General features: G+C 37.4%; 3 protein-coding genes across 3 annotated transcripts in view; 1 reads left to right on the forward strand and 2 right to left on the reverse strand.

Annotated features, from left to right (window-relative positions):
• Nucleotides 1-6,317, reverse strand: part of LOC306887659 (eukaryotic translation initiation factor 3 subunit H-A) — a 60,347-nt gene extending 54,030 nt beyond the window's left edge. Inside the window, exon 1 of the mRNA XM_079445593.1 lies at nucleotides 5,801-6,317. Coding sequence (XP_079301719.1) covers nucleotides 5,801-5,881 — 81 coding nt within the window. The 5' untranslated portion in view covers nucleotides 5,882-6,317. The remainder of the gene's footprint in view (nucleotides 1-5,800) is intronic.
• A 587-nt stretch (nucleotides 6,318-6,904) lies between these two features.
• LOC306887660 (double-strand-break repair protein rad21 homolog A) lies at nucleotides 6,905-14,262 on the reverse strand. The gene is made up of 14 exons (XM_079445594.1): nucleotides 13,968-14,262; nucleotides 12,957-13,144; nucleotides 12,748-12,877; nucleotides 12,547-12,646; nucleotides 12,312-12,418; nucleotides 11,424-11,621; nucleotides 11,226-11,348; nucleotides 10,619-10,750; nucleotides 10,252-10,475; nucleotides 10,019-10,172; nucleotides 9,657-9,802; nucleotides 9,398-9,580; nucleotides 8,812-8,892; nucleotides 6,905-8,738 (listed from the first exon to the last, which is right to left on the reverse strand). Exons 2-14 carry the CDS (start codon nucleotides 13,098-13,100, stop codon nucleotides 8,547-8,549), a joined length of 1,914 nt encoding a protein of 637 aa, XP_079301720.1. The 5' UTR covers nucleotides 13,101-13,144; nucleotides 13,968-14,262; the 3' UTR covers nucleotides 6,905-8,546.
• Nucleotides 14,263-25,129: 10,867 nt separating this feature from the next.
• Nucleotides 25,130-26,940, forward strand: part of LOC306887301 (exostosin-1a) — a 55,132-nt gene continuing 53,321 nt past the window's right edge. Inside the window, exon 1 of the mRNA XM_079444934.1 lies at nucleotides 25,130-26,736. Within this exon, the coding sequence (XP_079301060.1) occupies nucleotides 25,823-26,736 (914 nt within the window). The 5' untranslated portion in view covers nucleotides 25,130-25,822. The remainder of the gene's footprint in view (nucleotides 26,737-26,940) is intronic.

Here is a 26,940-nt window from a genome sequence, read left to right on the forward strand (position 1 = left end):
ATGTTGACATTTACACTCATTTACATTTTACAAGAGAGAATATGATGTACATAACCTCTCAGAGGCTCTTCAGCATGAAACTAAACTGAATGGTGCACCTTCTTGTGAGGATTAATTAATGACAAATTTAATTTTTTTTTCTTACAAAAAGACAAATAAAAAAAATTACTAAACACTAAATAATTGCCACAAAGTTATGCTAATGTTCTCAAATATCTATAATTTATATATTTAACTATTCAATTTGCATTAATAGGATTATTTTAAATACAAATATTAATATAAAAATAAACAAAATAATTAAATATCAATAAATAACAAATACTGTCTTTAAAATGAACTGTTCTATTACAGCTAATGCAAAAGCTCCTAAATATCTCGATTATATCTTCAGATTATTTTAACATACAATTTCCATTAAAAGTTTATTTAAATAAAATAAAAACAAATTACAAATTAAAAATGAACTAAATAGCGCATTTCTGAATATCTCTAACTTGCTTAAATACAGAATTTCCATCGCAATATCATTAATGATTTTAGCCTACTTAAGATATAAAAAAAAAAAAAAAAAAAAAAAAGTAAATATATTAGTCTTGCTAACAGTTATGTCATAAAAAGTCAAGTTAAATCTGTTAATATTAATAGAACTAGGAAAAAGTGGGTTTTCTGTTCTCTAAATGAAGCCTAAATCAAAGGCAAAACAGCTATTAGTAAACATTAACCATTAGCCTGTGGGCCTTGATGACATCAGCTGAAAGGAAAGTCGTTTGAGGCGGAGCTAGTTTTTACATTTGAACACATTCTAAAAGCTCTAGACCGCTTTATGTAAAAGCATCTTATAACAATCATCAGAGAGCAACAGCGATGCCACAATCAGCTCAGATCCGCCGCTGACTTTCCCTGAACCCCATCCGTCAGACGAGCCGTCAGCGCGGGCCGGAGGGGGCGAGGGAACTCAGGGGGCTGGCTTTTTAACACAGATTCAAAGTGGCGCTCCACACCCCCCGTTCTCCTCCTCCATCAGCTGGGTGACAGTAACAGAATACTTAATGAGGGCATGCGGCATGCGTTCCAGCGGCGGTGGCGCAGACTACACATCCCCATCAAAGCAGCACAACACAGCCTCAACACTCCATCTAATGATCCCTGAACTCGGGAGAATTGCACGCTTACCAGTTCTATTTTTGATAGGCGCTTTAGTTTTGCAATGACTAGCATTCTCTCTGCGGTGCATTGCGAGTGTTCGTGGGCTTTCTTGCTTTCAAACTTGCCTCAGCTGAGGGGTGATGCAATCCGCATGCCCGAGGCAATCAGGTAAACGCACTAACACGTTCCCCACGGATCACGTTGATGTTAACGTCTGTCCCTGTCAGTTAACTGAGCAAGGACGCGCAGCCATAGCCTGATGACTGTCGTTCTGCTACGACGAGGCCTATGATCCATCTTCATAAAACAATGACGAAACAAGATCTCTAACAACTGCATGCCGAACCGCCTCTCAAAATGAACAGCCTTTGACAACGTCGTAATTGAACAGTTTCACGCCACGCGTACAAATGAGCTCGTACTTCAGATTTGCAATGCTGGAGGAGAAAGCAGCACTCAAAAGCTCGAAATAAGCCCTAATAGTTCACTTTTAATAAGTGAAGTGGCTTAGATAATGTGAAATGTTAGATAATGACCTAATAAAATATATTTTTTAAATAAATACTATACAGATAACCTCAACAAATTACTGTAACTTCTTAATTTTAACTAAAGAAAAACATTTAAACTAAAAAAAAATTTTTTCCTTTAAATTATTTTTTTTAACTAAAAATGTGTGTAAATTTATTAGATAATGTGAAATGTTAAGGTCTGGGAAAAAAAAACGAAAAAAAAAAAACGATAACCATAACTAATTATTACTGGAACTGTAATTTTCTTGCTAATTTTAACTAAAGAAACTAACCTTTTTCCTCTCCTCCTCCTCCTGAATTCATTCTTTTTGGATTAATAGAATAAAAATAGAAGTTATTAAAAACAGAAGTTATTAACAGAATAAAAATAGAAAAATATTGTTCCAAAAATGTAATGTTATGCCAGCACAGTGCAATTTAGATAAAACTGGGATAAAGATAGAATGACCACAATTCTTAGCACAAATATTAACGAAAAACTTCACCTAAATTTTAAATTGTCATAAAAATTCACTGATACAGATCAATCTCATCTGCAGTTTTTAAACTTCAAACAATGTGACAAGCAAGAACCAATAGCACAAGGAATCAATAATGCATCTGAAGTCACTGTTTTTAATTTAACAAGTGCAAATGAGATTTGAGAACTCCAGTTGAGAGAAATATGATTGTAAATTAGCTATTTGAATCACGCGTTTCAGTGTGTTCCTCTTACAAAGCTTGTTATGGTTTAAGAACATCTGAAATAAAAGATTTCAAATATGCAGCTTTTTGAGGGAGCCAGTCATCCAGTCATCATTATATACAAAAGTGCAGCTTTGACCATCTGCCTAATATCACCTTTTGTGCCCACAGAAGAAAATACTACGACAGGTATTGAAACATAGGATGGATGAAAATAATGGCAAGATGCAAGCGACTGTCCTATCAAGGTCAATCTACGTCCAAAATGCAGAAACTGCACCAGATAATGACAGGATGCGTTCTTTCTTGAGACAACTTCGCCCTCTTTTGGCAGTGATATATAATGCAGCTCTCAACACATCAGCCCTGCATCAACCTCAAACTCAGACAACCTCTTTAATTAAGCAAACACTTCAGTTCTACTGCACACCAGGAGATAAACAGCAGACCGTCCACAAGCATTACGGTGATGATAATTGGAGGGTTTAAACCAAATGCCAAACTACAAACTTCAGCCTTTATCTAACGGGAATCACTGGTCTGTTAAGGGAATGCAGGCTAATGGTGTAGAATGATTTCGAAAAACAATTCCAGGAAAATAATGTACGGCACCTAAAGCAAAGCGAAAAATGAGGCCAGCAGTTGCGGCCCTACAGAAATAAAAAATGAGAAAACAGCCACTGCAACTAAAGAGAATGAAAAGCTGTAAAAGTGCAATAAGCAACTTTTCCACTGTGAAAAATTTTTAGACTTAAAGAAATGAACAGCAATTCTGACGAAAGTTTGTTTAGCATTCAGAAGTCATACACTGTGCACAAAAACACTTGAGCTGATCATATTCATATTTCAGCCAGATGGACAATATGAGCTTTTAATCAATAAATGAAGTACTGTGCTGGTCTCAGACCATATTAATTTTCAATATTTTGCAGAATGTTGGTAACCAAACAGTTGCTGGTAGCCACTGACAGGCATATGAAACAAAACAAAAAATTCGGAATACCTTGGAAATCAAAAGGAAACTGAAAGTGGTTGGTTATCCCAACCTTATCCCCAAGAACAATAAACCCTCTTGCCTGAATGACTATCGCCCAGTTGCCCTCACATCTATAGTCATGAAGGTTTTTGAAAGACTTGTAAAGAGCCACATTTGCTCCTCCATACCTGATACTTTGGACCCAAACAGATCCACGGACGATGCCATCTCTCACATCCTCCACTCTTCACTCACACACATGGACAGCAACAATGGGAATTATGCAAGGCTGCTATTCATTGACTATAGCTCAGCTTTCAACACTATAGTCCCCATCAAGCTAGCATCTAACCTCACAGACCTCGGCCTAAACTCCTCACTCTGTGACTGGATTCAAGACTTCCTCACCGGCAGACCTCAAGTGGTGAAAGTTGGCCAGTTCACCTCAAACTCCATCACTCTGAACATAGGAGCCCCACAGGGCTGTGTCCTGAGTCCCCTGCTCTACTCTCTCTACACGCATGACTGCGTGTCCTCTCACAGCTCCACATCTATTATCAAATTCGCTGATGATACTGTGGTTCTGGGCCTCATCTCCAACAACGATGAGACCGCTTACTTGGATGAGGTAGAGAGACTCACATCATGGTGCCAGGACAACCGTCTCTCTCTGAATGTGGGGAAAACTAAAGAGCTGATCATGGACTTTAGGAAGAGACAGCAGCGGCCCTACACTCCTCTTATGATCAGTGGGACCCCTGTGGAGAGGGTGAGTAGCTTCAAGTACCTCGGTGTAAACATCTCCGAGAACCTGACTTGGACTACACACATCCAAACACAGGTTAAGAAAGCCAGGCAAAGACTGTACCATCTGCGACAGCTGAGGAAATTCAGGGTCTCACCAGCAATCCTGAAAACTTTCTATTCAGCGACCATAGAAAGTGTATTGACTCAGTGCATCTCAGTGTGGTATGGAAACAGCTCCAATCAGGACTGCAAAGCACTACAGAGAGTTGTGCGCTTAGCTGAGCGCATCTCAGGGTCTGCTCTCCCCTCTCTGCAGGACATCTACCTCAAACGCTGCAAAAATAGAGCTGTCAAAATCATCAAGGACTCAAATCACCCTGGTAACCGACTATTCACTTTGCTTCCATCTGGTAAGCGCTTCCGTAGCCTGATGGCAAAAACTGAGAGACTTAGGAGGAGCTTCTTCCCCCAGGCCATCAGGCTCCTAAACTCTAACTCTGTGTCATAACATCACTTGACTCCATGTAAATATCACCATATCAATAAGCTATTCAGATTTTTTTCTACCTCATATTGCTGCTATTTAAATACCCTGTACAACTTTTTTGCACATTCCTCTTATATTACTATTTAAGTCAACAACATACTGACCTGCACATTTATATTTTTTATCTTTTATTTTATTCTTTTACTTTTTCTACTTTTCTTTTTCTTAATATTTGTATTCTATACAATTGCACTGTCCTTGGAGCGGACCTGACTTGCATTTCACTGCTGGTTATACTCTGTATAATTGTGTATGTGACGAATAAAAATCTTGAATCTTATCAATATTCCGCAAAATATCTTATTTTATGTTCAGCAGAATAGAGGAATTCATACAGGTTTGGAACAGTATGAGGGTGAGTAAATGACCATTTTCATTTCTGAGTGAACTATCCCTTAAAAATAAAAATAAATAAAAGTCCTTCCAAGAATATCTTCAACTTCACATCACAATATCATTAAACTACAATGGTACTACAAAAAAAAAATCAGAAATCAAAAAAAAAGTGCGCATGTATTATCATATAAAACTAGAGTACACTACCATTTAAATGTTCGGGGTCAGCAAGACAGATGCTTTTATTCAGCAAGGATGCATTAAATTGATCAAAAGTAACAGTGAATACATTTATAAAACATTACAAACTTCTTTTGAAGCTCTCAATTCATCAGATAATCCTGAAAACGTATGACAGTTTCCACAAAAAAATATAAAGCAGCACAACTGTTTTCAACATTGATAATAAGCTTTTAATCACTGGAATAAAATGAACTAAATGAACTGAATTCAAACATATTCAAATAGAAAAAAAATCCCACAATATTACTAATAATATTACTTATATTACTTTTTATTGTATTTTAGAATAATTAAATGCAGCCTTAAAGAGTAGGCTATAAGAGACACATACACATGTGTATGTTTGTATGCATGTATACATACATATATATATACACATATATATGTGTACATATATAGCATGTTCAAGAGTAGCATGTTCAAAGTCCTGGTATTACCATGGTACATGTCCACAAAACTAATAAGACAAAAATCCAGTATTTCTAGGGTATGTTTTCAGCGCGCTTCCTGAGAGTGAACGGCGAAGACTGAGCTCCCTACCAACCTACAGCTGAACACAACACACTTCAACATAATATCACTCACCAGCCCATCGATCTGGATCTGTTTCACCGGGGAATCCAGTGCACTGGAGCCTGAAGCAGCTGATTCTTTGCGGCTGGCCATTGTTAGATGAAGAGGGAAAAGGCCAAAGCACGTGTTAGGAGGCTTTTCCGGAACGATCCGACCACTTCCTGTGTGAAGACTTTTACATTGGCAAAATAAGAGTCTCACGATTTCGTCTTAAAATTAAAAGCAAAAATACTGCATTGTGATATTAAATAATCACCTACTAATATAGCAGCTCACATTATAAATTAATTGACCACAAACAACACAATTGCTGTGTTTAAAATGTAGTACTAAGCTACCGTACTGCGTTCTGAGCAGTAGGCTACATACTGTATACTGCTTTCCATTTAGCACGTGAATCAATGCATATTACGCAACAATAAACGATTGAAACAGTGGTATGTTATATTGTTGTCAAGCCTCATGACTTCATAAACCTTTTTGTGCAAGAAATGTCCCGTCCAAAAAAAATTGAGAAGAGCATTGCATTGTGGGATATAGTATTGATAGCACCAGTGTGCACAGTCCTCAGGAAGTCAGGCTGCAGATGGATTAATTATACCCAGCAAATTAAAGTGGATAGGAGAATGCATTTGAAAGCTGAAAGGTTACTGTTCTTTCTTTCACTGGTAATTATAAAGTTTAGTGTGGTGCAAAGTATAGGCCTAATTAAACATTTTTTTTCAGATTATATACAGTAGTGAACATTTGAAGTGGATAAAAAAAAAGTTCAAAGTTGTTCTAAGACAAAAACGCATTTTGGTATTAGGACAACTTTTATGAAAGGTTTTGATCCAGTTCAAATGTTGACCTGGATACACATACTGGATATTGACCTGGGGGCTGTTCCATAAACCAAGATTAGAGTATAAGCCAGGCTTATTTCGGTTAGTCAGGCTTATTTTTGGTAGATTCGGTTTCTTAAATCAAACTTAAAAAAGTTCAAACTCAGTTACCCCGGCAACTTAAACTGGCAAACTAACCTGGTCAGGAGCCGGCTAACTGTCAGGCTAAGCTGAGCTCCTCTAACTCTGACCAATAGGAACGCTTCCATATTACCACTGACTCTCTCACATACAGTCAGTTTAATTTATTATCGGTCCAAAAATAAAAGTATACAGAAAATACACCTTAAATAACCAAATAAATAAAAAATAGGCTACAACCAACTGTATTTAATGTATTGTGCCCAAAATGTAGGCGAATGACATTTTAACATAGTTGCTACTTGTGCATGCAGTTGATCAGCAGTTTCTAGCCATGCAGCCTTTCTCTCTGAATTTATGACAGCTGTACCTTTTATGGTTATTAGAACATTAAAACATTACAATCTAAAATGGCTCTTTAAAGCATAAAAATACAATCAAAAGTTAAAATCACTGAATTAAAAATGTAAATTTATAATAGAAATCAGAGTACATTTTAACTGATAAGAGGAACACACATTTAACTCATTTGAGCTAGTGATTAACAGTTGCTACTATCATAAAAATACATGTAGGAATTTAAAATTCTATGTGTCACATTTAATGTCCAACAACAAATATTTTAGCAGAATGTATATTTTATTCAGAATTCTTGCGCTAGTATTCTATTCTGCTCTGTCTGTGTAGCGCGCATGCGCGCCCCAGCGCTCGTTCTCTCGCATAAGCCCCGCCCACTCCTGACAGCTAAATGGATATATTTGCATGGCTTTCTGACATTTACAGATGTAAAATGTCACGTATCAGTTATGCACTGAGGAAAACACAATGTTTCAAATGCGTTAAACAGCACAAATATTCGCTGTTTGCTATGGTGGATCGATTTGATCCATGATCGACATTAAGGGCTGCTTCAGAATAAGCGTGTACGTCACATTATCCTGACTCACTGAACCTGGATAGCATTAGTCAGATTGCGTGAACTTGAATTGTCGTTTATGGAACCGCTTTAGTCCCGATTGATTTGTTAGGTTATTTCAAGTCAGGTTTTGGACTTTAATCCCCGCTTTTCTTAGCGTCTTTTATGGAACAGCCCCCTGGTGTATATATAAATAAACATACAAATGTTTTATGTAAAATGATGTTTCAACTTAATATTAAAATATTATGTTTCAATTTGAATATTTACACATGTAAATATTGGGACCTAATAAAGTTACTATTGTTGAAATGCATACAAATATATTGAAAAAAGTTATATAACTTTCTGCTGTGTCACTTTTAGAAAAAAGCATATTTTTTTTTCAGTCAATCAAAATTTAATTACAAGTGCATAAAAATTCCAATTGTATGTAGGAGTTTAACAAACCTTTAATAATCATAATTGCCATTAAAAGAGAGATACAAAACATTGAACTATTGTGTCATTAAATCCACATGGGTCTCCAAAAATAAACCTGTCTCTCAATTGTGACATTAAAAAGTTAAAATGTACACGTAACTCTACTACAAATGTAAAACTTAATTGGGTAAAGCTTATGAATGAACATTAAAACAGAACAATGGAAAAAAAAAAAGTAGTGAAACTGAAAAATCCCAATGGTTTTGACAATATGGAGGTCTAACATGTACTAACAAATAACACCAATGTAGGTACAGTGTCTTCATGATCTATTGAATTTGACTCAAAACCTTTAAAATTGGCCCCGAAGGACAAAAACTGGTACAAAAAGCAACAGTAGCAAAACAAAACAGTTAAATACAACTACTAAAAACAAAAAATAGGGAGTATGCATCTATACAATATGGAACCGTGGTCCTGGCGTGGCGATGATGTCGCTGTACGGCTCGGTCTGCGTCAGCTCGATGGCCTGCTGCTTCTTCAGCACCAGGAAGCTGTAAAACTTGGCCGCAGCCTGTTTCTTGTTGTTGTTTCTGCACAGCTCGAGCAGGCTGATGGACTGGGCTCCAGTTTTAGCCACCACGCGCTGTTAAAACAGAAGAATATGAGGAAACCCGTTTCGAACATCTTTATTGTGAACATATGGTCCAAATACAAACCTGAAGACCGTGAAGCATCTGCTGAGTTCTCTTGTTCCACCGTCGCTCCTCTTGGTCCTGGTCTCCTTGTCCCTCCTCACCCTGTTGATTATAACACAGTGAACAATTATCAGTAACATCTGGAAGCTTGTTTCTGCAAAGGGATTAAAAAAATTAAATAATTGTGACTTTCCTCACAATTCAAATTTTTTTTCTCTTAATTCTGATAAAGATATTTTTCCTCACAATTCTAAATAAAGATATACTCAGAATTCTGACAACTTTTCCTAGAATGTTTTTTTTTTCCTCAGAATTGCAAGATGAACTCAGAATTGTGAGACATGAAGTCAGAATTATGTTTTTTTTAAAAAGACAAACTTTTGGAATTTAGACTTTTCTCCCCTCAGAATTGTGAAATATATAAAGAAAAATATCTAATTGCGAGTTCAAAGTTTCATATTTACGTAGCAAATATTTCTTTGCGATTGAGTTAATACTCTAGTTAATTAAAAAGTAAAAAAATTTCAGAGGTGGGAATGGGCTTCCATAGTAATGGCAAAGTCAAAATTAGATATTTTCTTCCACCTGTAAACAACAAACATCTCACCTCTTCATCGCTGTCGTCCTTGTCTTTCTCCTTGTTCCTGTCGTCTAACAGGTCCAGCTCCGGAACCAAACTTGAGAGGTTGTTGCTGTCCTCAGGAGGAAGATCCACCTGGGGCATGTCGAGCTGTTGGGAAAGGACCGACTGATCCAAAGGCTGAAGCGCCTGATCCAACAATCCCATTTGCTGGAATGACAATTGTGCACTTTAAGGCTTTGTTCCAAAACCATTACTAGGCAGCATGATTATCTGGTTGACTTACAGGCAAAGCTGCATCCTTCTCAAGCAACTTGCGCTTGACTCCACGCTGACGAGATGGAGGTGGCATCATGGACTCGTCCAAAGCGGTTCTGCTGCCCTCCATAGAGGAAGCCTGCAGCATACTGGGCTCCTCCATAATGGTCTGATCTGTAGGGCACAAGTAGGAGACTTTCACATGACTGTGAGACAAGAGTGTTAAGCCAGGGGGTTTCAATCTTTTAGCCATGGACCCCCAAATATGATCCTCGCCAAAGACCCCCTATCACTCACTTGTGGTCCCTGTGTACACCAGTTTGAAAACCTGTGTGTTAAGCTGCAGTAGTCGTGCTTATGTAGCCACTCAACAGCAAGTCAAGAGCTTACCAATCACTTCACTCCTGTGACCCAGCGCCTCCTCTCTGGGCACTTCTGGGTTCTCCAGCTCCTTCAGGAAGTCCTCCAGGCTATCGGCCTCTCCTCCCTTCCTCCTCTTCCTCAGCTCATCAGGCACCAGTGGAGTCAAGCAGCGAGTAAACATCTACAACACACACATTTCCCATTATTTCAGTCCTGTGCTTTAACAGTGATATTACAGTGACGTAAGATCAAACCATTACCTTCAGCAGTCGGCCGTTCCAGAGAGGCTGAGCAGGCAATGAGAACAGCTTCTCCACACCTCCAGTCTCCTTCCACATCATCAGCTTCTTAGTAGGAGGAGCCAAATCCAGCGTGGTGACGATATCAGAGTAGTCGCTCAACTGAGCGCGGATAGTCTTACTGTCCAACTCCTTCAGACTGTCGACAATGAGCTTTCTCTTTCTCTTAGCCTTGGTTTCTTTCACTGAGGACACACCACAAATGTTTTATTTAAGCTATATTTAAGCCATAACATTCTTAATATAGATCACTGAAACAAGGCTGAGGCTACGAGGCTGAGATGCATGTGATCAATAAATTCAATTTAAATTTATTGTTCAGCTTTACCAGTAATGTCGATGGGATCAAGAGCGAAAGCTTCGTCTTCATTGGGCACCAGAGTGGTCTGCTCTGTCTGGTCTGTGGTGTTGGGAAGAGGCTCCACTGGTCCAGAGTCTGGACTGTCAGGACCGGCAGCGGCTGAAATGATAATGCAGCCACATTAGTTTAAACTAACAATTTCTGTTCATATTTGTTTTAAAATGCATAAAATGCAATTAATATAGATTCATTTCTTGCTCAAAAATTAATCAGAAAACGTTACTACAGAAAAGACCCCTTACTTTATACCCTCATGACTGTGCATCAGAAAAAAAAAAAAAATCTTGACATATTATTCAATAGTAAGACACCAAGAAATGATTTGTTAGCAAGACAAATACTTGGTAACACTATTTAACAATATCTTTGTTATACACTACATGTAACAAACCACCATATAAAGTTATGTAGGAAATAACATGAATAGAAAAATTCTGTTTATACATTTCTGTAAAAACTTGACAGAAGAGAAAATTACAGTGGTTAAAAAAAAAAGTGTTTACTTTATATTTTACATTTCTAGTTATTTCATAAGACAAGTAACAGCAAAAGAAATTTTGTAGGATTTCCTTACGAGAAAAAGCATCAAAGTCATCGTCATCATCGCCATGGTCTTGAGGCATCATCACACTGTCAGTGATAGCTGGAGGATCATCAAATATACCACCACCATCCTCATTGCTCAGAATCTTATCCACTAAAATTGAGCAGACACCAGGTTTAGTATCAGATCATATGAACAATATACAGGTCAAATCAAATTGGAGCTTACTCAGAATTCCACCATCAGTGTTTTCCAGGTTGTTATCCCCAAAGTCATCATAGTCAAGGTTAGTCGATTTGTCAGGGAGGTGAGCGGGACCAGGCTCAGCTTCCAGAAGCAGGGTGGAGGCAGATGATCCATGGATGATGTCCACCTCAAAAGCATTCTCCTCCCTCATCATCTCACGATCATCCATTCCAAAGTCACCTGATATGACATTACCAGCATAAAGCTACATGGATCACATGAGTCAATAGAATAAGTAGTGTTCGACTACTTAGATGGGCCACCCAAGTATATCTGGTGACTATCATCTGTAGTTCAAACAGCTGATCAATAATCCACACAACTCCAGTCCATCAATTAACATCTTGTGAAGTGAAAAACAAGATGTGTGTTTGTAAAAAACAAATCCATCATTAGGCATTTAACTTCAAACCATCAATCAAAATACCTGTCCATAATCCATAATAACGATTCGTCCAGTCAATTGTTGTCCTCGCACATCAAAATCCACCAACATGTTTGTTTTTTCACTTGAAAAAGGTGCTTGGTCTGTGCATATTTCTCTACCGATTCAAACAAGGCAACATTTTCACTGGAGAAAGAAATATTTTGGATAGGGGACCCATATTTTGGCTGGAAGCAGTGGTCTGAAAATAAAAACTTCTTAATGATGGATTTGTTTATTACAGGCATACAGTTTTTAATTTTTTAGTGAACTATTCCTTTTATATAATTTATTGTGAAAAGATTTTAATAGAACTATGAATAGATATCATTATAGGTTTTAACAATTTATAATTTAATAGAATCACTCAATAAATCACCAAAAACAAGTATATTTCAGATCTGTAGGGAAACACTGAAAAAAATGAAAAATGTATGAGTTTTTACCAAAGTCATTGTCGGCCATGAGACTGATGTTTCCTACTTCCTCCCTCATAGTGATCTCTTCAACACGACTCTGGTTCAGGGTGAACTGCTGTGCTACATCTATATCACTGAAATAGAACATTTTAATTTATGAATCATAAATGCAAAATAAACTCAGTGTATTTCATACACAGTCTGTCTGCTAATGTGCATCAACAGACTGTGTTGAAAATAAAAGACAACAAGTGTTTCTTACTCCAAATCAGGAAGGGGCTGGTCAAAATCGTGGAACTCCTCTGGTAAAGTGATGGCATTGTATGCAGCCTCGCGGTTGTCTTCTGGCAGATCGACGACACCTAAAAAAAAAATACAATGCATTCTAGTAAATACACACAGTCAAGCTGAGGTGACTTTGAAATCTATAGATTTTACGAAAATGCACGTTTAGATTCACTACCTGGGCGGAAAGCCATTTTGATCTTGATAAACGCTTCGTTACAATCAGCCAGAAGATATTTGGCTTTTCTGTGGTAGATCCTCACCACACCCAAGAGAAGATGGCCAGATGTACGCAGAGCCATTTTCACCTATTTTAACAGTAACAGCATTAACATATGCAGGAACACACCATTCAAAAACAAAACAGCAGTTGCATTGCAAGCCCACCTTTGGTGAAATGATGCTTTCTACGCTGCTCTCCAGGTTGCATTCAAAGACGTGTGCTTTGGTCAGCTTTTTGTCCCAATGGGCCGCCAGCCAGATCTTGGCCAGCGGCCCACGTTTACTGAGGACGAAGTGGGCGTAAAACATTGCCCCAGTGTCTGGTCAAAGCTCCCGAGATCTCTCTGCTACACCTGAAAGGAGTCACAAAAGTATTTGTTCAAAACTTCAGAGTATAGTAATGTCTCAAAACCTATGTACCGGAACATGCCTAACTAGGCAGCAATTTAAGCATCACAGGCAACTCACTAGGCTTTGAGATACAGAATACATGAGATCCATAGAATGCATAAATTTTAATGCAAATTAATCCACAACCAGCCAATGAAATGCACAAACATGCAAAAGTCAAATTGTATGCAAGACACCAAAAGCACAGGTTTAGATTTGCTTTAAATATTGTACACTTAGTCTGAGTTACTAGTCAGATGCATTACATTAACAGCATTTATAAGCATTGCCCGCCTTTACTCCAACATTAAAACATGAAGGCGATGAAAAAAACAATTGCACACCACAAAAACGCCGTATTATCCAATGCAAAACTTTAAAAAGTTGAATTGAAGCAAAATACAGAAAAATGCATTTAATAAAGATGCAAAATAGTTGCGTTAATTTTCCCACAAGCGTTTGGCTAAGTTGCTGATTAGCAAGCAGAGCTAACGTTACTTAAACCTAAAATAGCCGATATATATATCACTTATAAGTAATAGATAACAGAGTTTATTTTTCTCGTTCACAAATAACGTATAAAAGGTAGAAACCAATAATACTTATGATTTTAATAATTCCTGCAAAGCCAAATTATTTTAAAGCTATCGTTAGCAATTAGCATTAGCCAACTGTTGATTAGCAACAGCACGTAAGCAACGCAAGCGTCAAATTTCACCCTCCCGCGAATATATTCCACTTCACAAGCACATTTATCCGCAACAACACACATTTTCAAGAACGTACCATTCAAAATATGTTATCCGTGTTGATCGCGGCTAGTTTATTCTCTCCCCTCCTGCGGAGAGAAGTTAGCAACCGTTACCTCTCATTGAATCCGACAAAGATGGCGCGCGCTCTCGGCGGGATGTTTACAGTCAAAATTTGGCGGTGGGCGGTGCTTGGCCAGTGATTGACAGGAAGCGGCGGCAGGGGAGGCTGGCGGTGGGAGGGACTTAGCTGGTGATTGACAGGACGCGGCTGTAGTGGAGACCAATGACAGCGCGCTGTGCGGTGGGTAGAGGGCGGTGTTGTGTTACTAAACGAATGCGGCGTCACAACGAGTGAGAGGAAGTCGAGCTAGAGTTGTATATACAGTCTCTTTTGTGTGCATGAACAGATAAAATAGATGTATATTTTATGATGTGCTCACTTTAGAATGCACTGTAGTCAAATGCTTAAATTACAATTAAAATGCGTAAATTTACAGACAGAGTAATGATATAAAATGATGCAGGCCAATTAATAATGGTCTGGTGGTCTGACTCTACACTCTTAATAATAAAGGTGCTTCACGATGCCATAGAAGAACCTTTTTTTGTCTAAATGGTTCCATAAATAACCTTTAACATCAGAAGAACCTTTCTTTTTCACATAAGTTTCTTTGTGGCGAGAGAAGGTTCTTCAGATTATAAAAAGGTAAGAAAGAGATGGTTCTTTAAAGAACCTTCTGAATGGTTCTTTGTGGAACCAAAAATAGTTATTCCATGGCATCGCTGTGAAGAACCTTTTAAGCACCTTTATTTCTTTATTTTTAAGAGTGTAATGGTTTGTTCTTGTATTTTTGATGGTGTTTTGTATGTTAAATATATCCGTTATATACATATATCATTTTTTTTCTGCCTATAAAAAATAACCCTACTGCTTTCCCTTATACATAAAGCAAAAGAAAATGAAAAATTCATAACATTATTCTCATGATCAACATATAAACATGACCCTCAAATATTTAAACTGATCGATGTGCAGTCAGGAATAATTGATTTCACTCCTTGCGTGTCGTTTGCTGCAGGCCTTGATTGGCTTCTATTAAGGAGGAGTTGACTCCTTTACCAAAGGCTAGTCATTAAAGGCCTGAGTCTCTTTCATGGTGTTAAGTTGATTTAAACTGGGAGAGGTGATTAAGGGGCGTTCGCCGCACAGACCCGAAGCTATTCTCTGACATTGATCTACTGCTCTTTGATACAGAGACTAAATGAATTTAGATCTCGCTAGGCACACAGGAATTTTCAGAGGAAACCATTTTAGATTTCACCGTGGAAGGCCCTGTGTCACATCAGAAATGCAGTGCTTTATTGAAACACCATAATGTGAAATTGCATAATAGTTATAAACATGTAAATGTGTATGCCCTAAAAACATACTCTATGTTTGAACGTAGATTCTTCCAGCTGCACAAGCTTGATTTCATGCATTAGTGCATCAAGTATGCATTGTATTCTCAGTATTAAAGGAATAGTTCATCAAAAAATGAAAAACTGATGGAAATTGACTCACCCTCAGGCCATCCAAGATGAGATGTGGATTGTTTCTTCATCTGAATTTAGCATTACATGACTTGCTCACCAATGGATCCTCTGTAGTGGATGGGTACCGTCAGAATGAGTCCAAACAGCTGATAAAAACATCACAATAATCCACAAGTGTGAGAAAAGTGTGCTGTCTCCAGTGAAAAAGTCACCTTGTCTGAATCTGAAAAAATATGCACCGTTTACAAGCCTAAACAGATATGTTGTTGGACAACGGGATGGATTTCTTCACTAGAGGAGGCATTGTTTGTTGATGGATTTGTTTCTTACAAACATGCAGCATTTCACTTTACAAGATGTTAATTAAAGGACTGGAGTGGTGTGGATTTCTTGTGGATTACTGTGATGTTTTTAGCAGCGCTTTGGACTCTCATTCTGACGGCACCCATTCACTTCAGAGGATCCATTGGTGAGCAAGTGATGTAATGTTACATTTCTCCAAATCTGTTCAGATGAAGTAACAAACTCATCTACATCTTGGATGGGCTGGGGGTGAGTACATTTTCAGCAAATTGTCATTTTTTAGTGAACTATTCCTTTAATAGCCTTGACAACAGCTGACCAAAATGGAAACAAATCGAACTGGCTCGCCTAAAAGGGCCTTTGGTATGCCTCAGAGTTAACAAAACCCTTAAGTGCTACAGGTCGGCGTGTACAATCCCCTTGCCCTCCTCTCATGTCTGTTTGGCATGGTAATGAGAAAAGGTGATGGCATTGCTTAGCATATCAGACGTGGTTTGTATTCATTGGGAACAGCTCTGAGAAATGGGACTAATCAAAATGTGCAAATTAAAACTCTTGGTGAATTGATTCCATTTTATCCAGTTGAAATTCCACACAGGCTCAGGTTCAATTGAAAAATGTGTGAGCCACCTAGGGTCTACAATCTCATATTTAAAAAGGTGCAAGATATCACCGTGACATGTGGTCTGCCTTTTTAGCTATTAAAAGTAAAATCTCTGTTGTACATTATCCAGGGAGCACAGAAACACTGCATTCAGCATGAATTTGTATCTCATATGTTTACTCATGAATAAAGATATCGCCAAACTGACTTTGCAGTAAGGCCATACATAAACATTGTGGCAGAAGCACATCAATGTGTTGTTGGAAAGTCTCTGGCTTTCTATATAAAGTATATTTCTAGCCAACTCCAAATCATTGTGGAGATAATCATTTAAATGATGATAATCATTTAATTTAATCTTGCTTTTGAGAAAAATGGCCTCTAAAGAATTCAAACATTGTTCAATTTTCTTTTTAATTACAAGATTTATTTACAAATTAAATACAATGCATTTATGATCTAATGCATATATTTAACAATTTTAACAATCTAACCTTTTCTAATTAATGAGCTATGGACATTGAATGAGTCTCCTGTGTATGGCAGGTTCACAAGCTGCATTATTATCATTTTCTGTGGCTGAAACACTGATTGTGCGATTACAGCAGAGATGTTGTATTTCATATTCTTAACAAATACTCTTATGTTTATGTTTATTTCATGCTATAACTAAAGGGAAACATGATCAGTCCTTTCACTCGGGCTCCGTTTTGCTGTTTGCATTGGTGATCCGTTACATCACATTTAAAAGCATCAAAATGCCATTGTTTGAATTTTGTAATAAATCTTGATTTGAGACATTTTATATATATATAAAAAAATAAGATGAAACATTAACTTTTTTTCCTACAAAGGCACATTGTGAGTAATTTTAATGATTAAAGGAAATGCATTTGAAAATATCTGACTGGGAAATGTAGTATATTCCAATAAATGTGTAGCATTTCAGAGAGCTTTGTGAGAAATGTGGCTCAGATTATTTGGTTTTAGGAAAACTAGATGCAAAATGTTCATATTGAGATGTTTAATTTCAGACTTTGGTGTTTTGGGGGTTTTTTCAGGAGAAAACATGTGAAGGAGCCCAAGGAGAAACATTGAAATATTAAAGAGATGTCAGGTTTAATCAAGTATTTGCACCCTTATGTAAATATCATGCATCAATATGATTTATTTCATTGATCTCAGATGCACATAAATTTGTGAATCTCAGCACAATCTAAATGAAGCTCAAAGTGAGCGAAGCATAAGAAATGAGACAAAAACGGAGAGAGGAGGTTCTGAGCATTTATAGGTGAGTGTCAGATGAAAAGACACAACTGGAGACCTAAACACACTGAAATTCGTCTTGATCAAACGTCTGTCTTTTATTATGTGAACACATCGAAACTGTCAGATATATTTGCATATAAATGGTCTCCATGGCCTGCCGTGAGACCGCAGGGCTGGCAGGCCTGATGGCAAGGCTGAAAACAGTTCATTTCTTTTCTTTTCTTCACAAAAAGTCTGTCATTATGAGTGTTTTTGTAAGCCACGCATTCCTAATAGGCTACTATACAGCATGACGTATTTTTAGACCAATCCGGAAGTTAGCATCACGCTGGTTCCCTCAATATTAACTCTATAGGATTTATCCATTAGGTTTTGGATTATTGCAGAAAATAAACTCTCTGACCAATAAAAAGTTGATAAATCCTTATATTATAATATTCACAAAAGAACACATCTTTTATCAGTTTTGAAGCCTCAATACAATCGCCAAGTACAAGCTAAACATAGGTTATAAATAAACTACACCACAGTCGCATGACTTCAACCTCACCATCACTAAACTCTTTCAGTTTTTATTTTAAAAAAACACATTTTCTGAAAGTTTGAAGAGTGTGATTATAAACAAAACGAGGCTGTGAAAGCTATGATGATGTTTAACGTCCCTGACAACCTCTGTAGTCACATTTAGCCACTTGTTGACAACCGCCTTTTCCAAGAAACGTTAAAGCTTTAAAAAATCTGATTGGGTTATTACTGATGTATTTTATGTTGTAGAATAAAATGGGAAATCATCTTGAGCTTATGTTAACAATAGACCTTATTGCAGGCATTTAAACATTGAGTTCAAGATGATGGAACCAGAATTGGCCTTCAAAAACACATAATCCCTGCAGCACATGCTCATCTCAAAATTTTTGCATGTTGCTTATGTGGTCATCATGAATGATGCCTCACAGGCATAGTATGTAATATTGACAGCTAGTGGTTGAAATGGGTCCAAATTGAAAATATTGGAGAGTGTTGTTTCTCCCGCCGCCGCCTCCTCCTCAGAACGGGTTGCCAGATTGAGAACATGCAACCGGAATGAACGCAACTGACCCTTCACAAAGACCTGCCCCCCTTTGTTACTGTTGGTATGTCCAACAAGCCATGGCACTAACATCATGTTCTCACGCAGTGCAAAATACCGTGGAGCAAAGAGAAAACTGACGACGTGCCGACAGACAAAACAGAGCAGGTTACTTAGGTATGAAACAAAGTCTCAGCTTTCAAATCGAACAGCAGAAGGTATCTTGTTGCAATCTCAGAAAGACATCAATACACAAAATTCTTCAATTTCAAGCGTTAATCTACTCAACTGTCTGGTTTGTTATGATTGGTCAGATCGCCTGTCAATCAAACTCCCGGTGAAGGGTCAAAATGACAACAGAAGGCGACAAGCTTACGTGGTTGAGTGTTTTCTGCTAACTGGCAACCCGGGGTGTTGAAATCCTATTGGGTAAACTGACAGTGGGTGGAATCACACAGACCAAAACAAAAACAGACATTCTGACATGGAACACACGTTTCAAAGAAGAATAACTAGCTCTAGCATTGTTTTTTTGGAAAAAGAAACAAGCTGCAACCTAAATGTCTGCAAACATATGGTATTTTTATGCTTTAGCACAGTCCAAAAATTAGCAACAGCAACTTCAAATCATGTTTTGTTGATAATAGGCATGCTATTACTTTTCTTCATAAAAAGTTTTAATCTTTTCATATTGTGCTTAAAGTTTATAGGCTCCTCGCTTCTAAGTGTGAAAGCAACATGTCAATCTTTGATTCAGTAAACTCAAAAATAGTTCCTGCCTGGCTCAGAAAGTTGACAGCAGTTTTACCACGTCTAACAGACTCAGATCCTATCAGATCCCTTATCGTCTTGTCATTGGAGTCGCTACGTGTATCAGCCTGTTCATTCTGCAACCTCCGATTGCAAACAGCACATAGAGATTAGATGAAGCCTTTAGGAATTCAGCGCTGTTGATATGATGCTATTCTCCCTGCACTGTCATAAGTAAGCAACTAGGGAAGATGGTATTAACACGCCTTTGACAGTCAGATTATTTCTACATCAATTAAACCTCTGTATTGACGGATGACTGCGCAAAAGAATCTGCAATAGATTTTATCTACGGAAAGATCTCTGAGGATTATAACACAAAGGCACGTTGTCTTTACATCTTTCCATATGCTTATGTAGTCATTCATATCTAGGACAGATTGTTCACACAGCGCAGTATATATCATTGCAGGTGGTTGCTTGTTAATTGTATCTGGTTTCAGTGTTTTGATGTGCTCATGGCACCATGTAATGCACTTTCGCAATAGGTTGAACATTCGGTTGAGAAGGAATGACATGCACTAGTGTAAACATCCCTGGTTAAACAACCACTGAATATGAATGTCAACTCAAGCGAAGTGTTTTGGCAAATTTTCACATCAGATTTGCCTCTTTGTCAAGCAGTTGGAGCGTCAATGCAAACTATTCATCACTCCATAAATATCAGCAAACTCTGTCAAATGCTTTGACAAACCCATGCTCTTTAGTGTTGATGTATTTCCTTTTTAAAAAAGGGCTTCTGTTGCCAAACACATGAGCTTTGAGCTGCTTATGTAAACAGCATCATACAGTATGCAATCCCAGAATGCATTGTAGTGAGCTCAGTGAATGTTCAATGAAGTTCAATCAAGTTATTAAATATTTTACTTGACATTTACATGTGATGTGCATTTGTATGCTTATTAGAGTAGCACATTACTAGTTCAGCAACATGTGGATGTCAAACTCGTATTGATTCAAGACAGATAACTAGGTTATGTCTGACAGGAAGCAAAAAAAAAACACAATTTGTGACAAGTTTTTTTTATCATTAACTAAAACTAAAAATATATCAATAATTTTTGGTAATTTAAATAAAGATGAAAAAATTTAATATAAATGAAAAACATGAATGGAAATATTAACTTAAAAAATGTAAATTAAAATTACCTTGAAAAATGACAAATAAAATAAGCTTAGCTCGATAGAAATATAAAACAAACAAAACAATAAAAATGACAAAAGCACAAAAATTACTATATGAATGGATAAATTGTTTACCTTATACCGATAAAAAGCTGCTTCTGGCAAATGCATAAATGTTAAACTAAAATAAATAAATAAATATTTTTAAAAATGTTAAATAAATGTTAACTAAAATTAAATGAAAACTAGAATTAAACTAAAATCAAAATGAACACTAAAAAAATTAAAGCAAACCTCTTAAAATGTATGCTTGCAGTGCAGTAGCCTGTTTCGTTCAATGTCTCAATAATGAGGTGAAGTATGAGGTAATATTTATTTACTCATACTGAATCATAGCAACCATTCCATCGGCATTCACTCTGAGTTTGGCACTTATTTTGGTTCTGGCTCATTTGCTGTATTATTAATAACAGACTCTTTCACTGTAATTCAAAGAATATTTGATGAATTAGTTGTCAGTTCTTTTCCTCCAGCAATATTGGCTTCAAACAATCTGTCAATTGATGTGCCGCATGTTACATTGCTCCTGCGGTTTCCCCATACAATATATCTGCTGGAGATCAGAGTGCTGTGTGTTTCTACGTGATATGAGCCAGAAGAGCAGAAATTAAGATAAAGTTGACAAAAACCAACAATAACAGAATACATTCTCAGTTAAGAAAAGGAAATGAACTGCTAAATATTGCTGGAGGGAAAACCATGAGAAAGCATTCTAGTGCACACGTGTACTTGAGCAAGATTTTTTTGTGTTTTGTGTATGTAAAGATACATATATCATTTGGCTTCTTCAAGATTTGTTACCACATGTTCAATAAAATCAAAACAATCACAAGTTTCAAGCCTTATTGCACTATACAACTTTTCTAGCCATGCACTGCCTCATTAGACAGGAAGAAACCAACATGTTTGTTTTGTTTTAACATCCCTTTTAAAATAGATTTTTACATGCTGTTCACTTTATTTAAACAGTTCATTTTGATTTAACACCATTGTATCAGTTTTCTCATTTAAAAGTGATTGTACCATGTTAAACTGACTTGAACTGGTTAGTTTTTGGCTTAAGTCAATATTTTTATTTTGAAAAAAAAAAAAAATTCAATGAATTAGCTCAAAATAAATTTTATAATATGTGACCATGGAGCACAAAAGCAGTCTTAAGTCGCTGGGGTATATTTGTAGAAATAGCCAAAAATACATAGTATGGGTCAACATTATTGATTTTTCTTTTATGCCAAAAATCATTAGGATATTAAGTAGAGATCATGTTCCATGAAGATATTTTGTAAATTTCCTACTGTAAATATATCAACTTCATTTTTGATCAGTAATATGCATTGCTAAGAACTTCATTTGGACAACTTTAAAGGCGATTTTCTCAATATTTTGATTTTTTTTTTTTTTAATCTCAGATTCCAGATTTTCAAATAGTTGTATCTCGGCCAAATATTGTCCTATCATAACAAACCATAAAAAGACATAAAACTTAAGTTGTGTCCATATAACCTTTATTTTTGAGCGTGTAGTACATTCCCCAATAATAAACCTCCATAGAAAAACATTGTTCAAATCGAAGAACACAATTTAAATGGCAGTTGAGTAGAAATGTGTTTAGACTTTGTCATAAAATTCTGTTTATACAGAGGTAAAAAGAGCATGGACCTGAGGGTGGGATTTGGGGTCTTTTGTTTGCAGTGTGCATCAGACGGTCAGTAAATGGATTGTGGTGGTCTGTGGGTGTGAGGCTGAGACTATATTCTAAAGTCTACACGTCATGTCAACAGCCCACGGTGGCAAAAGCATGCTAATGATGCTTAATTATGATGGCCCCACTGGATATAATAGCTTTTTAGGTTCTGCTGAGGCTGTTGGGGAATTTTAAATGACTCTGGCCATGTTGTTCTGAGGGTAACTTCCAGACCTCCACAGATTCATTTTGTGCCTGCATTCTCCTCACTAAAGGGCTTTATTTAATTATTGATACACCATTACATTTACTTTCTCTAGTCTATAGACAAACAAAAACAGAATCTTCTCCCTCTACAGAACGGTCAGTCTGTGCATGATAGGTGATGCATCAATCTGCAGGATTAGAAGTTTAAAAAAATAATTGATAGCATTGATAAATATGCTAGATGTAGATCATAATTCACATAATATATGTCATTTCATTGAATTTCAATGGCTGAATGCCGTTCAAAAGTTTGGGGTTGGTTCAATGTTTTTAGAAGTATCTTATGCTCACTAAGGTGATCAAAAATACTGTAATTTTGTGAAAAAATTGTACAATTTAAAAGAACTGTTTTCTATTTGAATATATATTGTAAAATTTAATTTATTCTTGCTGAATTTTCAGCATCATTACTCCAGTCTTTCAGAAATCATTCTAATGTGCAGATATGCTGCTCAAGAAACATGATTATCAACATCTTTTGTTATTGTTAATGATTTTACTGTCACCTTTGATATATTAAATGTATCCTTGATGAATAAAACTATTAATTTCTTTTCAAAAAGTCTCAAAGTCAGCAGCTGATTGTTCCATTTTTGCAGAATATGATTTTATCTAATCAAAATCTAGTCATATCTTTATTGGAAAAAACTCCCTGTAAGATCAATGGATCAAAATCAGGTATCATGTTTAAATGTAGATAATGTATATTATGAAGCTGCACAATAAATAGAAAGTGATAAGTCCTAATGTGGCAATCAAACCAAGTCTGGTGTCATTGTGATTGCATTTTTACCATATTCAAATCAATTCTACAGAATTTCCATTTAAAATCAGCACAGAAAATTAAAGAAAAAATTCCATGTGTGCCAATCAAACATGTTCAAAGGACCAAGTGTGAATATAAATGTAACTTGCAATATTAGGAAAGAATGAGAGGATGGAATGCTGGACAGACAGAAGAGGAGGCAGGACCTCCACTTTGATCACTCGCCCATAGGAGCACCCGAATATGGATCCGCCTCCACAACTTCCAAGGAATGCGGTTTCAAATGCCTCCTTCGCACCTCCTCGTCTCAGCTCTCTCTCCTCTCAGACCCCTGCAGCTGTACAAATAATTCAAAGAAACATTTGATGGCCCCGACTGATATATTTCATTCAGATAATATACATGTGAACATCAGTGTTCTTTACTCTTTATTGTGAGTTTATCGTGCTGTTAAAGAACTATTACAAATTAAAAATACATGCAATTATGGCCGTTTTGTGAGGAATGGTTCACCCAAATGAATTTTCTGTGATTATTTACTCACCCACATGTTTTTCTAAACTTGTATGTTGTTATATTTCCATGGAATGAAAATCTTCACAGAGCTCTTTTCCCACCCAGTGGGCACCTTGATATTAAATATTAGCCAAGACATGATTGTTACGGCCAGCTCGTTTCAACCGAAGTATACAAGTACACTTAATGACTTGCAAGATTTTATTAGTCTTCAAAAATACAAATAACTTAATATAACAAAGTCTAGGGTTCAAAATCAAAGGGGAAAAATCATAATCCAAATGGGGAAGAGAAATGGTTAGTATGGGCTGTAAACAAATAAAGGCACGCCAAAACAAATGACTTCTCCAGAGGCTGTCGATCCCCTGGACGAAGTGAAGAGGAGTGGTGGAAGCCAATGTTTTGTCCTCGCTGTAATTAAGTGGTGGACAGGTAACAGGGGTGTGCAATCTCCCACACTCTCCTGGAAGAACACCGCCAGCAGGCGAGCAAGTGAAACACAGGGTCGTAACAATGATCAAGATGCTGTAACATCATTTTAAATTCCGTTTGGATGGCAATTTCTTCCAGTGGTAATTGGGTGAAAATAGGAACTTAATCCCACACTGAAATTGATTTAATATATATGTTGCCAATATGTTCAATTTACATCAAATCAATGTCATGCCAAGTTTTTGACATCAGTTTGATTGTCTTTTCAATGTCAGTTGCCGACTGGGTATTAAATTGTCCCATTATAATTATACTATTAGAATTTTGTGCCTTTTTATACTTTCAAGTGTGAGTTATGCCTTTGAAATTGTTCACAAATTTTACATTTCAGAATCTAATTCTTTGTTTTATAGGTTTTGAGGGAAGAAAAAGAACAATCTTGTTTTTCTTTGACATAAATAAGTTTTGCATGAGTCTAAATTGAATAAGAGCAAGCCATTTGAACTTTCCACGCATTCGAATGTTTGACAACCTAATAAACAAACCTCTTTTTTGATTGAAAATAAGTTTAAAATCAGTGCCACTTGCTGTGACATTCTGTTATCTAATACAAAGACTCTCAGACATTTTAAAGTGTGACTTAAGTGTCTAAATAATTCTGTTTTTGGAGAAATACAATTGTTGTTGCTTTGAAATACCTTCACGCTCGACTGTGGCCGTGAAAGGGTTACAGTAGCGTCGGCCCGCCCGGAAATGACTCGACCCAATCACGGAGCGCGGTGTGCGACGTAGGCGCGTGACGTCGTGCGGGGATTGGAATGCTACAATGTAACAATCGCAACTGGACGCTTCCGATTAAAGCGCTGGAATGTTACGTTGTATCATCGGCGTCTCAAACGCGTTTTCAGTGTAGAAAGGAATAGGAGAACGTGTCGGTCTGTGATGTATTTACGAGAGGTTACAAAACAACGGCGCGACTGTAAAGACAAGCAGCCTTCGGAGGATTTATCAGAGAAAAAGATGTGAGAATACACGGATTTGTGGGGATTTATCCGCTCGGGAAGTTTGTGACAGGGGCTTTCTGACTCACGGGCGTCACATGAGGTCCAGCTCAGTTTCTGCTGTTTGTGATTTCTCCAAGCTGGATTTGAAGTCTTCTCTGAAAGTACTTTCTGATGGTTTCCATCGATTCAGAACAGTCCCAATGGCCAGCGGGGTTCAGATGTCATCTGTCAGTAGTTTAGATGCTGTCTAACGTGAACCAGGCACCGGAGAGGAGAGAGGTAGATCCATAAAAAGGGTTTAAGGTTAAGTCGCCCACATGCTCTGGAATCACAAGGTGGAAGTTGAGAGCATCAAATCCCTGCAGGTCTGTGGAAGATGCTGTCCAGCAGGAGTTGAGACCATTGGATTCATTCACAATCAGCTCCATCTGGATCTAAGGACACATGCAGGCCAAAAAACGCTATTTAATTCTGTTCTCTGCAGGTGTGTGTCTCATTCTCCTCTTTTACCTGCAGGGACCAGCTTCCAGAAGGAATCTGAACCATGGGGATGACCCCCATCCACACTGGCCCCACTTCTCAGACCCCTTACGGGCTTTTATTCCTTGGGATCAGACCGAAACGGAGGACTACAATGTCCGCGTTTCTCCGAGACACAAAAGAGATGACAACTCTGGAGCTTACAAGTGCAGAATGGACTCCTGCTTTGACTTCTCATTGTGCAGAAGGGACGGCTTCAAAGTCTACGTCTACCCTCAACAGAAAGGTGAGAAGATCTCAGAAAGCTACCAAAACATCTTGTCCTCCATTGAGGGCTCCAGATTCTACACTTCTGACCCGGGACAGGCTTGCCTCTTTGTGTTGAACCTTGACACGTTGGACCGAGACCAGCTGTCTCCTCAGTACGTCCACAACCTCAAAACTAAGATCCAGAACCTGAACCTGTGGAATAACGGGAGGAACCACCTGATCTTTAACCTGTACTCGGGCACATGGCCAGATTACACGGAGGATTTGGGGTTTGATATCGGACAAGCCATGTTGGCCAAAGCCAGCATCAGCACTGAGAACTTCAGACCCAATTTTGACATCTCCATCCCCTTGTTCTCCAAAGATCACACCCGGACTGGAGGAGAAAGGGGGTATTTAAAATACAACACCATCCCTCCCTTTAGGAAATATGTGCTGGTTTTTAAAGGCAAGCGCTATCTGACTGGGATTGGATCTGATACCAGGAATGCACTTTATCACATCCATAATGCTGAAGACGTGGTTCTCCTCACCACGTGCAAACATGGCAAAGACTGGCAGAAACATAAAGATGCTCGCTGCGACAAGGACAATGCTGAATATGACAGGTAAGAACCGATGGATTTCTTCTGTCAGAAATGCGACACATTATAACGAACTAATAAATCCTAAGTATTGTTATATTATGCTAAACAGATCAGTAGATCATGTGCAGTGGCCCTAAAAAGTATTTGCAAGTATTTATGAATGCCATTGGGGTAAATAACAAAATATCAACAAGTGTTATTAATGTTAAATAAAGATTTTGAATT

This window comes from Barbus barbus (genome assembly GCF_936440315.1).
Source record: "Barbus barbus genome assembly, chromosome: 21".
Lineage (NCBI taxonomy): Eukaryota > Metazoa > Chordata > Actinopteri > Cypriniformes > Cyprinidae > Barbus > Barbus barbus.

Coding starts and splice junctions, on each gene's coding strand:
- LOC306887660 (XM_079445594.1), bottom strand. CDS start 13,100: ATGTTTTACGCCCACTTCGTCCTCAGTAAACGTGGGCCGCTGGCCAAG. Junction 12,419..12,546: donor CAGCCCCTTCCTGATTTGGA/GTAAGAAACACT, acceptor GTTCTATTTCAG/TGATATAGATGTAGCACAGC. Junction 11,622..12,311: donor CATGGCCGACAATGACTTTG/GTAAAAACTCAT, acceptor ATGTCATATCAG/GTGACTTTGGAATGGATGAT.